The 13,588-nt window shown below is 43.1% G+C and overlaps 1 protein-coding gene across 5 annotated transcripts in view; it reads right to left on the reverse strand.

The window, feature by feature from the left end:
- CSMD3 (CUB and Sushi multiple domains 3) overlaps nucleotides 1-13,588 on the reverse strand; it is a 3,270,409-nt gene that overhangs the window by 1,771,247 nt on the left and 1,485,574 nt on the right. For all 5 annotated transcript variants that reach the window (XM_069621531.1, XM_069621530.1, XM_069621528.1 and 2 more), the window contains 2 exons: nucleotides 6,677-6,780; nucleotides 3,648-3,760 (listed from right to left, as the gene is read on the reverse strand). In XM_069621531.1, coding sequence (XP_069477632.1) covers nucleotides 3,648-3,760; nucleotides 6,677-6,780 — 217 coding nt within the window. The remainder of the gene's footprint in view (nucleotides 1-3,647; nucleotides 3,761-6,676; nucleotides 6,781-13,588) is intronic.

Here is a 13,588-nt window from a genome sequence, read left to right on the forward strand (position 1 = left end):
TGGGAGCATGCACATATAATCTCGATTTATTTCATTGGCTACTTCGAGGTCAAATATGTGACCCTTATTCTGCTTTCTCTTCTTCTGATCAAACATTTATGTTATACAAAATGTGTACTTCTATATAGTAACATGGTACCACTATAATTGTTGTAAAATATATGTTCGCTATCCCATGCATTCGGAAACTATATTGTAATGTAAACAAGTTTAAATCAAATGAATTAACAAATATTGTGTTCGTATTATTTACGTTTGGCTTCTTATACAGCGGCATAATTTTTGTATCTCTGTGAGAGGATGTCAAAACACGTTTCTTCAAGAGAGCCTAACTGATATATGACCTATGAGACTGTAATCTCCAATGTAAACCAGTGTTTTGGCAAATCTAAGCTTATAAAAAGGAAAGGCATCGATATTTCCGAATAAATCATACGGGATAAGATGAGTACAAGTTATAATAGGAGAGTGTTGGTCTTTAAGTGATGACTTAATTGAAATAAATTAGAAAGAGTGGCGGTTAAAAGGCAGAACATAGGGAAAAACATGGTTATCCATCCAATGTAGGCATGGGTAAATTGACATTTCTGCGATATTCTTTAATGCCATTTAAGTTGAAATACACCCACCAGATTCTCAACAGGAGACTTGTCTGACAATATGTACCCCTCTGGGAAAAGCGATTTTTTTTAGGGTTTCCTGCAGTGAACGTATATTCGTTTAATATAGACAGCATAAGAGTATTTGCGTACTGCTCACTATATGTCTTTGAATGTTGTGGGCCCATATTAGGGAGGGAGTGTTCCCTCAAGGAGAAGTAACCCATGAAACTGTGTGCCCTGTACATGTTTTTATTACAAAAGCATGCACACCGACAATCAAGTCCAGTGTTTGTACTCATGCAGGAGGTGGCACCCATGCAGTGAGAATCCTGAAAGTACACATTGCACGGGGCAGTGGCGAGTTCCAGAGTCACACCGGTGGCTGAGCATTTGAAGATGTGAAGATGCAATGTGCAATGAGCCTAACACTTACCGATGATGTAATGCCTGTGGAAGCCATGATGGCAGCATTAGTGAGTCCCAAGTAATAGTGTAGCAAGCAAACCATCCTGTGCACTTTCAAGCACTTTGGTGAACTGAAAAGCAGCCTTGTTAAGTGATAACACCAGCACAAGTCCTTGACTGAACTTGGTGCACACTTTATGCACTCAGCCTTGAGCTGTCTATAACTTTGATAACACTTTCACCGGTCGTATTTGTCTCAACCAAAAACACATCCTTTGAGTCGAGTTGTGCACACAAAAACAAATTAATTATATTAACGTGTGGACATCCATTTTTGATTTCACCAAAATTGTCTAACAAATATTTAGCCTTGAAATGTAAATCACCAAATCAACACATGGATTATTCTTGGAGCACAAAATCAGGTGGTAAACCCTAACTTAATTTCAAGAATGAGAGTGATTACCACCCCTCCTCCACCACACGAATTATTCTAACCCCTTTTCAGTGTCAATGTAAGATTGACCTAAAGAAAATCAGATCATCTTATTATCAAATGTACAATATAGGACAGCAAATTGTTGCACCCACAAACTCATTCTTTGGAGCGCCAAAACTATGGAGGGAAACATCACACTTGAGAGCACTCTATTCTTCATTCTAAAGCATTCAAGCTCTTGATGTGGGACTGCCATTAGATTAAACATACCTGGCTAGATATGAATGCCCTGACCTATCTAGAGAACTACACTAAACCTGATTGGTCTACGTGGGCCATAGTTAGCCTAATAACAGTGGGCTTTAATGCTCAATAAATAATTAAATTAAGTAGAAAGTGGAGCACTTTTAGTCATGGCCAATTGCATTCCTGGGTGAACTCGATCAAATCAATAGATTATAGTGAACTCTTCTGGTAGCATACAATGACCAAACGTTTGCAGGCTGTTACAGGATGCCTGATTAGAATAGCCACCCCTCCTTTAATGTCAATAATGTCAATCTATGCCGTGCTGATACTAATCTCATCCACCCTGTTTTGCATTACGGTCTTGATGTGTAAAACAACGGAATCACCATTTTGAAAGGAGGACTCCCACCTATGCGAAGGAAGTCCCCGGATCATTGCAGCCATCAATTCTAAATCATGGTTGCATAGTTCAACGCTATACATGTTCCTCATGTGGCTCAAACACCAAACAATCCATCTTAAGATAACATTAACTCTCTCTAACCCGCCACGGAAAAACATATGTCTTTGGGAAATTAAACAACTACTCTTCCTTTAAAAAATGTTTTACCAATGAGGTTAGGTGGTACACAATGCAGAAGCTCATTTTTATGCTTGCTTAGATTAGTCAAAGAGAATACAGTTTGTATGTACCTAATCAAATACTGTTTATTATTTTGGACACATTTTGGAAAGTGAGACATACTATTTACAAATACAAGAAAGTATTAAAACAGCAGAAGATGGTGTCATCTGTCATCTCAGAATGTATATTAAAACTACTCCCCCTGTCTTTACATGTCTCTCCTAATATTCCTTTCTTGTCCTGAAAGGTTTACACACTTCTGCTTAACCTCCGACTTCTTTAACCTTTGCACCTTGTAAGGTTCTCCAAAGCCCTATGGGTACATTTAGTGCTGAACACAAATGTCAATCAAATAAAAGGAATATGGAGGCTCATCCAACGATCAACTTTTCTCAGTTGTGCTTTTTTTCTAACCAGTAAAAACACACAACACGCAGCCAAAATTGAAAGTGGATTTCTAATCAACATGTGCCTTCCCTAACAATCTGGCATCTAGTATGCAAACAATAACATATGTATTTGCAAGGGCATCGATATATCGAGTCCCCAAAAATGTGTAAATGTAGAGCATGAAAAGGCTGGATATGCTCTTATGAATTGTGTTACATTTAAATGACATGTTGTGATTGTTTTCCCATTTATTTTAGTGATGAATTTAGCAAACAAAGAAGTCCTCCTAAAGTCGCTGGTGATGCCCCACCTGCAAACTACAACCTTCAATCGTGAAACAATTCCGTTCACATAGGGCCTCATTACACGGTAGGAGGTAACCATGGCGCAATTAGCGCCATGGCTACCCCCTACCGCCTTCTGGGTCCGGGTAGGCGGTATGAGGACTTACCGGGTCATTCAGACCCGTCAGGACCCGGTAAATCCCCATGCCAATTGCCATTCCCCATTCAGATTCGAGCCCCCATAGGGCTCAATGGGAATGGGGAAAGAGCTAATAACGTACCGCAATTAGCGGTACCGTTATTTGATCTGAAGTCCCTCAGCGGGTCCCTTCCTTAACGTGTGTGCTCTGTCCACACGTTAAGGACGGGACCTGCTGAGGGACCTTGTAGTAGGGCGGTTGTGGATTACCGGCACCGGTGCCTTAACCAGTGCCGGTAATCCCCTAGCGCCTACCGTGTAATGAGGCCCATAATGTTCAACACCATTTCACCTAACGTCTATGAAATCAAGAATGCTATTGTGCCGGAGGCCATGCCAGGTTAATCACCTTCTTCAGCTCAATATGCCAACGCGGCACTGCATGAGAAGGGAACACTTAGAACAGGTCCAACACTCCCAAGAGGGCAGACCTCCTGCACTTGACTCTGCTTACCTTTGAAGCTGACTTTGAACCCGATGGATCCGACGCTCTCATCAGTCTGGAGATGTAACCACATCTGACTGTTCATGCTCACGATTAAATCAGGAACAAAACTACCGGTCAGCCTGTGGGATAATCAGAAACAGAAATAAGTTACATGTACCAGAAATACTTCACCACAATGCTTAGGAACATTAAATATGCGTATGGCAAGCAGAGGGAGCTGTCAAATGCCCATCTGCAAAATGATTTTTTGACTGTAGTATGTGTGGTCTCCCCTGACCTGATGAATCGTTTTCAATCTACCACAAATATGCAACATGGCAATCCTAATTTAAAACGCACTGAGACTCCATGAACAGATGAGCTTGGTCTCATGGCACCCATTAAATGTCGGCGTGCCTAGACATGTGACATTGAGAAGTGGGTGTTCGGAGCACTCTGGCATGATTTTTTACCTAGGACATCTTTTTGCAAAACATTATCGTATGTGGGATTGTATTGTTTGTCCCTAGTGTCTTTGCTGTGCTGGTATTGGGAAAAAAGGCGCATAGCAAACTATGCATTCAGGTAGGGAAATGTAGTGTTCATTGAAAAAGTGAAGCTAATACATACATTTTTATTGCACTTTTAGAATTGGAGCGTAACCCTACACAGGCATGCTCCAGAAATGTCTTACTTCATCTGAAGGCCATAACATTTATGACCAGGAAAACATTGCACGGGCATTGTGAGGCTTCCAGATATGGTGACAGTAATTCATATCACATGCACATTACATCTTCAATGTCGGTGGCAGAGTTCTGCAAATGCCCTCTTGAGAATTTAGGAACTCATAAAACATGAACTTGGCATAATAGTCCAGTAAGAGAATGTGAGCAGCTCAGATCTCTTACACCAACTGTAACTAAGCAGACTACTTGGCTGGGTAAACTCATTCCTTGCTTCCTATTCTTTAAATGTATTTCACACTTTTATATTGTACCCAGTGTCCTGTTTTGTTTTTCCAAGGTTTTTTAAAGCAGCACTCCCACCTACTATCAACAACATAAAACTCATAAACATAATACCAATGCCTTGCAGAACCCCATATTTCGAATTTTACTTTTGCTCTTAACACACTAAGTTGCTGATATTTGCGTGTGAAATCGGGGATTTGCATGCCCTTCGGAGTGCAATTCCCAGTTTGTCGATTCATGGACTGTCCTAGACTTTTCCTGGACTTGTGTGGAGTTTGCGCAGACTCGGCACGTGTCTGCAAGTCGTCGAGTGCCCTGCGTGATACACCACACAGAGCATGGGCGTGGCTTGCGCAGAGGGCCTGGAAGGGGGTGGAACACAGAAAATGGGAAAGAACATGCAAAAAAGTGGGCGTTCCCAGGGTCGGCCCGCAGGCTTCCCTCATACGTCCCCAATTGCGGTGCATGGAGCCACCCGTGCAGCCTCTTTGCATAGTAATGGCCATGCAAATCACAATCTCAATGCCACCCGAAGGCAGGCGTAAAGCACACTTGCTTGCAGGAATCGTGCAGCAGAGGTGGTTTTGCATGTCAGATATAGGTGTGTACATACACAACCAAGGTTCCGATCTAACTTATCGGTGCAGGTACGCACGTTAGCGGGGTGCAGGAACGGTTTACGGGGGTTCACACACAGATTGAGTATTTACTGAGTTATGATTTTTCATACCCATGTTGTCGGGTGCCGGCAACAGTTAAGGGAGACCCTGTACAGGGTCCCTGAAATGCAGGCCTGCTTGTGGGGGACCCCACACACTGGTTGAAGGGTACGTGTTTTTGCACCCGGAGAGCACGCAAAGGTAGCTGTTCTGGCTGTTTTTGCTTTGAGTGGTGGTGTGTCGGGGGCGTTCTGGGCACGCAGTGAATTACATGAATACGCAGTGTACACATTTTTTTTCTACACGCTGGCTCGAACAGTGTCCTTCTAGGCACACCGCCATTGCAGGATTTCTGTGCACATTTGCATGAATCGGGCCCCAACTGTAGGACACCCTTTTCAGCTCAGTGGATTGTGGTTATTATAACTGCTTTCTCTTTTGTACAAATCGGTTATACCATTTGTCTTCTGTGGACTGATCCACTGCGGTCAGCTGACTTCCAAATAAATAGACCTACTGGGATGGTCGGAGCATAGTTTAACTGTATATCTGAACACTTAACTCAAGAAAGTTCAGAGCCTTTTCCAATATACCCTAATTATCCCGCGCCTCTACCAACCATCACCATTCTGGATGGCAAAAGGTACTTAACCACTACCTCATGAAATGTTTCTCACTTTACTCTCCACATCAAACTCTCCACTGCTCGTATTTTTGCAGTCTATTAGTCCCCCAGAACCTCTTTGCTTTCCCCTAATTTACGTTATGTTCCCTACTTGCCCCACTCCACTGGAATTCTCTCTTTTTGGCTATGAAAGCCATCTTGTCAGTGAACATATTCATAACAAGACTCACAATTCACATGTCAGCAATGGAATGAGTGCTACAGTCCCCACCATCATATCCAAAACGAATCAACCAACATAGATCTACTGCATTTTGCCTACACGACTATTGCTTGTAATTTTAAATAAGGAAATAATGGGCTCAGGCTCTTAATATTAAACATATTGGTATGTCCTTCTCTCTGGTATATGTTTATACTCTTACCCATTCACCACCTAGTATATGTCATTCAATCCAGCAATGCTATTATGTAAAAGTACCTTAACTTGTGACTCTTTTAATGTACTCTTAATTCAATACATAAGGAAGGACCATGGAATCTCACTGCAGAAGAAAAGATGAAAGCTCTGGACCTACTCCTGCATCCGCCAACAGGTGCACAGAATGAAGTCCGGAGAAATTGTCCTTGGTGAACATGTGTAATATTGGCAATATGTCAGAAGATTTCAATATCTATGTGTTTATGAATATGCAAACCTTGCCGTTCATTTTGCCCATTGTACCCATAATACCACTGAATACCAATGTGAACTTAACTATGTATTGATAGAGAGGAACAGAGGTATAATGTACTTACTCTTGCAACACTGTTTTGGGGTCACCTACTTCTCCACCATCACCAATTGTCAAAGTGTCATAGCCAATCTCTAGGTCAAACTCTTCAAAAATGATCTGAATAACCTATCGGAGGAAAAACAAATGCCATTTCAGGAAACGTCACTAAACAAAGACATGCTTTCAAAGAAGTGTTGAATTATCTTGATACATGACTATATTACACATTAAAACAAACATCTTTTAGCATGCAAATTCAATACATATGACATTTATGGGTCATGTATTTTAATTTATTGAAAATGTGCATATCAAAATGAAAATAGACAAATTATTCTAAAGCATTTTCATATTTTATAAATAATTTTCAAGAACCAATGACATTTTACAAACTTCTATGAATGCTTACAAGATAGTTTTTATTTTTGTTTTTTTTTCAAACATGGGTCAGTTTTGCCTCTATTAATTGGTAGTGTGAATCAGGAGAATCTGAAGGCCCCTTTTTGAAACATTGTTTAGCTCGTGTCTAACCAGTAGGGCCCTCATAGTCAAGCTTTGCGCTAGAGTAGAAAAGCATACTTTTTTTTGTAAATCTCACTCCTAATCGAAAATTTAAGTGGGGAGCTGAGAGTCTGTGATTTTTTTCTGCATGTTCGTTGCCCAAGATAGAAACATTTTCTAACTTTTCTAGCAAAGTCAGACCTCATGCTCGAAATAAAAAGAAAATACATGTTGATTTGTGCCACCCACGTCATGGAAAAATAAACAGATATGTATATATTTATTTATTCTCTGAATTAAAAGATAGGTTTGTTAAAACATGTACCCTGCTGTTCTGCGTAGGATTAGGCAGAAGTGACACAGGAAAGTGGGATTATTGTAAGGCCCAGCAGAGGAACTTTCTTCCTCACCTGTTCTACCCAAAGCGAGACCTACTGCAAAGGATCAGTGATTCAGTAACCTTCCTATCACTGTGACATTGGATGATTTGGTGTTTGTGCAAATAAGATCAATCAGTACAATATAGTTACAAAAAAATGGACGGTAGGCTAAAATGCATTATGAGTGCGCTCGGCCGTTAAGTAATATAAGTGGCGATGTGCTGCAGAATCAGCAAAGCTTTGTCCTAGCCTAGACCCAGTATATGTTAACACAGACTTTAGTTAGACAAACTGTCTGGGCTCACCTACAAATATTTAATCTGTCACACTTGACTATATTTTATTTTATTTTAGTATTTGTATAGCGCGCTGCAACCCGTGGGCATAGAGGCGCTGAGAAGAATACGTATGCAGGCTTGCTTGAGGGTTACAAGATAGCAGCCCATTACAATTAATAAAACAGTTACATCGAATACAGTAGGTTACAAGTCAGGTGCAGTAAGCATAGACAGTCGTAAACTGAGACAATAGGGGGAGGCAATTTTAGGCAAAAAGCTTAGTCTTTAGGGCTTTACGGAAGGTTGTGTGTGATTCGATCATCCTGAGTTGGGCTGGGAGGGTGTTCCAGTGACTTTCAGCCAAGGTAGGGAAGCTGGAGCCACCGGCTCTGACTCTTCGTGTGTGGGGAACAGTGAGGCGATTGGCATACGCAGACCTGGACGGTCTGGCGGGTGTTTTTATGGTGATACTCTGAGCTAGGTAGGTAGGTGCCAGTCCATGGATGCATTTGCATGCAATTGCCAGTGTTTTGAAAATGATCCTTTCTTTGATGAGCAGCCAATGGACTTGCCTTCTCACCCCAGAGATGTGCTCTCTGCGATCTGTACCCGTTGCGGCCCTCAAGGCATTATTTTGAGCAACTTGAAGTTATGACAGGTTTTTTTTGGGAGGTGCCGGCATAGAGTATGTTACAGTAATCTAGCCTAGATCCTATAATGGCCCTTGCAATGGTGATGCAGTTGTCTTGTGAGAAGAAAGGCCTCACTGCATTAATTAGTTTGGAGTGGTAAGCAGCTGGGGAAGTGATGGCATTAACCTGTCTGTCTATGGTAATGCTAGGTTCCAGGTATACGCCTAGAGTCTTGATGGCTTGGGACACGGTAATGGGGATGTTGTCTATCGTAAATGCGCTGTATTGCATATCGAGTTTACTGAGTGTGGCTGTGGATCCAATTAGCAGGAGTTCTGTTTTCTCGCTGTTTAGGCACAGCCAGTTTTCAGCCATCCAGGACTGGATTGTGGAGTAGATGCGATTGAGAGTATTCGTGTGTGTTTGGTAGTCACCGGTCAGAGGTATCAGCACCTGTGTGTCATCCGCATAGTTGGTATATGCGATGGCCATGGCGTCAAAAAGTTGGAACAGTGGCTCGTGAAGAGGTTGTAGAGAGTTGGGGATAAGCAGGACGGACCCTTGAGAGACACCGCATTTGATAGGGCTAGGGATAGCACTTGAGGAGTCGGAGAACACCTTCATCACTCTCTCTTTGAGGAAGGATGATATCCATTCACAGGCTTTTGATACTTAACACTAATAGGAATCATTCATGCTCTGTATTCAATATACCATTAGATGTATCATAGTACAGTGTATCAGCAATAAAGAATAATAGTATCAAGTCTCATAAAGAAAGGTTCTTTAATTGAAGCAATCACTGTCCAGCCGACACCTGTTTCGACCAATGGAATTTCTCAATGCAGTAAATATCATACGGATTCTAGCGTAATTTAACCTACCACCATTTAGGATGTGGCATTGGTCTGTGTAAAGACTGGCGGGGGGTGTCTGTACTTCTGCTCTCTATATGTAGAGGAGAGGCACAGAAGACCCCAGCCAAGATTCTCTATAAGGTAGCAATGGACGAGCAATCAAGGCCTAGCTTCTCAGGAGGTGATGTGGGCTGGTTCTTAAGTACAGTGTAGTCCCCGAACCCCCACAAAGGAATGTCCACAACCTGTATTACTGAAAACACAGTCTTTATATAATTAATATTCAAAGGTATGTACAAGATCACAATAACACACTTTGTACTTGGAAGTCAATAATGATAAATATATACACGTCTAGAGTGGTACCACTAATGTTATCAAATCTCATTAGAGTGCATGAACTGTACGGTTAAAATGTCACACAGATCAATAACGAGTAAACCAGCAATAGAGATAGGCAGGAACGTAAGATGGTTGAAACAATAGGCAGAACACTGACCCCTACCGCTAGGCGCAGTTCTGTGTGGAGATCCCCCCACCTGGGCAACCTGTAAATAAAGATATATAGGACAAGCCCAGTCCATATATTGTCCGATAGTCTTACTTCTTCCTATTAAGGTTTTACCCTCCCAATGTACCTGGTGGAGTAGAGTTCTCCAACGATGCACCGACCGATCCTTCTTGAGTGCCTCCCTTTCAGGCGGGAGCCACGGATCGTCGAGAGGTGTCGCGGAACTTAGCGTTCGGTGTCGGGGAATCGACAGCCCTTCTTGAGTGCCCTCCCTTTAAGGCGGGAGTCACGGGACATCGAACGTCTGACGGTGAACAGGGTGAACTACAGCAAGGAAGTGGTAGCTTCGTTCCCAGCGGTGCTCGTCGACGACAGAGCGTTGGCGTCCTGCAAGGAAGAGGCGTGCGGGGCACCTTGGTGACGGACCGCGAAGAGATGATGAAGAACTGTGGCCCAGCAAGGGCGTCGAGTCGCCGGCATCTCTGTGGTCTGTAGGTGGCGGGAAACCCACCGGTGGATGCTCCTCGGCGCGTCGACGGTCGGGCCTTCTCCAGCGGGAGACAAGCGGATGCCGATGCAGACGAGAGCGTCCGATGATCAGTTGAAGTTCTTAGGCAAACGGGATCACGGCGGCTCCAGTCTGTGATGGCGGGCATCGACAGTGGTGGACAACAGTCCGGGTGCTTCTCCTTGGAGTTCCGCAGCAGTCCCCGTATCGGGTCTGCAGCCTGTCGAAGGTCTGTCTACCAGGGAGCGTTGGCAAAGATCAGCTGTGCACGATGGTCCCTCGTAGCTCGGGAAGAGGGTGCCTTACCAAGTCCTCTCTGGGTCAGTCCTTGGAGGCACAGCAGCTTTCAGATTGTGAAGAAGAGCAACAGCAATTCTTCTCGTCCAGCAGGGCTTCAAGGTCAAGCATCAGTTAATCCAGTTACTCGTCGAAGTGGACTTCAGCTTCTGAACAAGATTCCTAGCAGTGAGAGGTCCCCAGATATACTGTTGATCTCCCATTCATTCCGCTGGGTCACACTCAAGCATCCAATCACGACTACGAGCATTCATGCAGGCAGGCAGCCAATCAGGCACACGAGATATTCAGGCCATTCACTTCTCTCCAGACACTCACAACAAGTTATGTGTATTGGGACAAGTATCGAGCCATTCAACACTCCAAGCTGCATTCATACCGGTTTCGGGCAGGGTTGTCTCAGTCATTGTGTCAATCACCAGATACGAGACACCCACAACACAGAATGCATATTCGTCACACACTCTATTAACCCAGGTACCACCCACAGGAGGTACCCACAACATACATCACCGGGAAGGCTCCAGCTAGTCTGACTGGGCCTTCACCACAACACCATATGTGGCACTTCCATCCAACAGCCAGTCAGGGGGAAGGGACAGAGTCAGGGCTTCCCAGGACTTTGGGAAAACAAGGTAATGGGTAATAGAAAGCAAGAGGCCACCAGGGCCATCTTGTTTTCCATCAGGAATCGACTGATCCCAATGGCAGGGCCAGGGTATACCAAAATGGAGGATACTCCGCACACCTGTCAAATTCAGCATGGAGCTGCCACCAGCCCATACCCTGCTCTGTGGGCCACCCACAGGTGCCCAAAAACATACACTAGGGGCACAGGGTTGTACCCCCACCCATGGGTGCCATAAGGGTATCCCACGGGTCCGTTCACCAAACCAAAAGAAAGAGAGCTGCACCGTCAGGAGTCCCACATGAACTCCTGCGCGGAAAACACGACAGAACACACGATGAGAAGCAGTAAAGGACAAGGATACGGAGGCCCTGTCCCTCCTATGTATTTCCAGCATCACAGTCTGCATAGATGCATTGATGGGTATTATCCGCCCGTGTAATGAAGTGCTCATTAGTAACTGGGTGTCCTGGAAGAAATCATCCTGTGCTACCGACGTGTCTCTCACAATCTCTGTCACTACAATATATTGGCTTTCTTTTGAATAATATGTCTTTCCATAAGTCTGTGGCTACTAATACCAGCTTAAGAATAAACAGCAAACACAATGATGAAAGCCAATACTATTTAAAATCAAAATTAATCATCCATGCTTGCTTAGAATTAGAATGTTCTTGCTGCATTTGGAGACGTGTGTACGTGTATGGGGCAGTAATGTCATAAAAACAGCACTTTTTGAAAAGTACCTCTATCTTGTTATGATTATGTAATGAACTGGATCTTAAATTACATCTCAAATCATGCACCTGATTCACTGGAGGTCGTAGAACATTTACTGAAGATTGGCCCTGCTATCTTCATGAATCCATTATCATTTCTTAACATCTTGCTATTGGAAAATGGTCAAAGGTTGTATAGGCATCACATTGTTGCATGCTGGAAACATGCATGCCACTATAACTGTTTGACACTTTACAATATTATTATTTGACATAGGTTCATTTGAAGAAGATTCTCAGCCAGGGGATACATTATGTACTGTCTGAGAAAATGTCTCACCATGGACACTATAGAAACTCCTCCCAATATAGTAAGTGGCAGTAGAGGTACTTCAATCTTGGTGTTTGGTAAATCCTAATGGACCGACAGGGCTTCCTATTTGGTCATGGAATGGTGGGGCAGATGCAAGTCATACACATTCTCTACAAGCTGTGGAAACCGTTGGACTTGCTGCATGCTTAGAAACCTCTGGGTATTAAGCTCATTATAAGTAACCTATCATATCACTTCATCAAGTCACGCATTTACTAAAGTTGATGGATGCAGGGTTTCCAAAGACCAGATAACATGGGCAATCCAAGTGGCTTGTGCACACAATGGGTAGTGACATCCCATGAATTAAGCACCCTCGGTCAGACATTCTCATCTCACTTTGTTTTAGGAAATCCTAGGAGAGGATAGAGCCAATATGTTCTCAGAACTAGGTTGGCAGTTCAAGGGGATCTTGTATTGGGACAGCAGGCCAATGCCAATCCCACCATTTTCCGCAATATCCTGGCTGTCATGCTTGTACTGTGTCAGTGTGTCCTGCACGATATTCATACTGGTACACACTAATTTAAGGAACATCAGAAATGCCAATGACAATTAAAGTACAGCCACATAAGAAACATTTTAATTTCATGGTAGAATAGCACTCTGGTGATATAAATACCAGCCACTTCAGACTCCTGTTTCCCATAGAAGTCGTCTGAGAGGCAGATACTGGTTACATGAGAATGACATAATCTAGACATGAGTTGTTTAATGGTAAACTGCTTTCCTTGAACCTCCCTGATTTCTTAATGGGGAAATAAACAGAGCTGACCATCCTTGCCATTTCAGCGATTCTTAGAATTGAAAATCAAAGAAGCAAATTACTGTCTTCACTTGCTCAACAGAAATCAAAGGATTGCACCGTGCTAGTGCCACACATTGGAAATAGGCAACTCCATTACAGGATATTTCCTTTCATTTGTATAATGGCTGGCTTGGAATTCTGATTGTAAACCACAACACCTGTATTTCTGTAGTGCTTTGGCCAAAGGATTCTATGTAGCATTTTTTTGTATGCAAAGACTTTCACCAAAATATTTATTATATCGACTTCGAAATGACCATCATGGGATTTGTTGCTCTGAATTGCAGACAGCCCATAGGTCTCAAGCTTTGACCAAGGTCAGAGGAACCACTTACACATAAGAGCCTTTCTCAACCAACTCACGGACCTTGTCTCGCTTCCTTCTCTCAATACCAACTTTAGGTATTGAGCTACTACAAAGTTAAAAATGGAAATACCAGCT

The sequence above is a fragment of the Ambystoma mexicanum genome, chromosome 5q (assembly GCF_040938575.1).
Source record: "Ambystoma mexicanum isolate Mex_15411 chromosome 5q, UKY_AmexF1_1, whole genome shotgun sequence".
Taxonomy (NCBI): Eukaryota; Metazoa; Chordata; class Amphibia; order Caudata; family Ambystomatidae; genus Ambystoma; species Ambystoma mexicanum.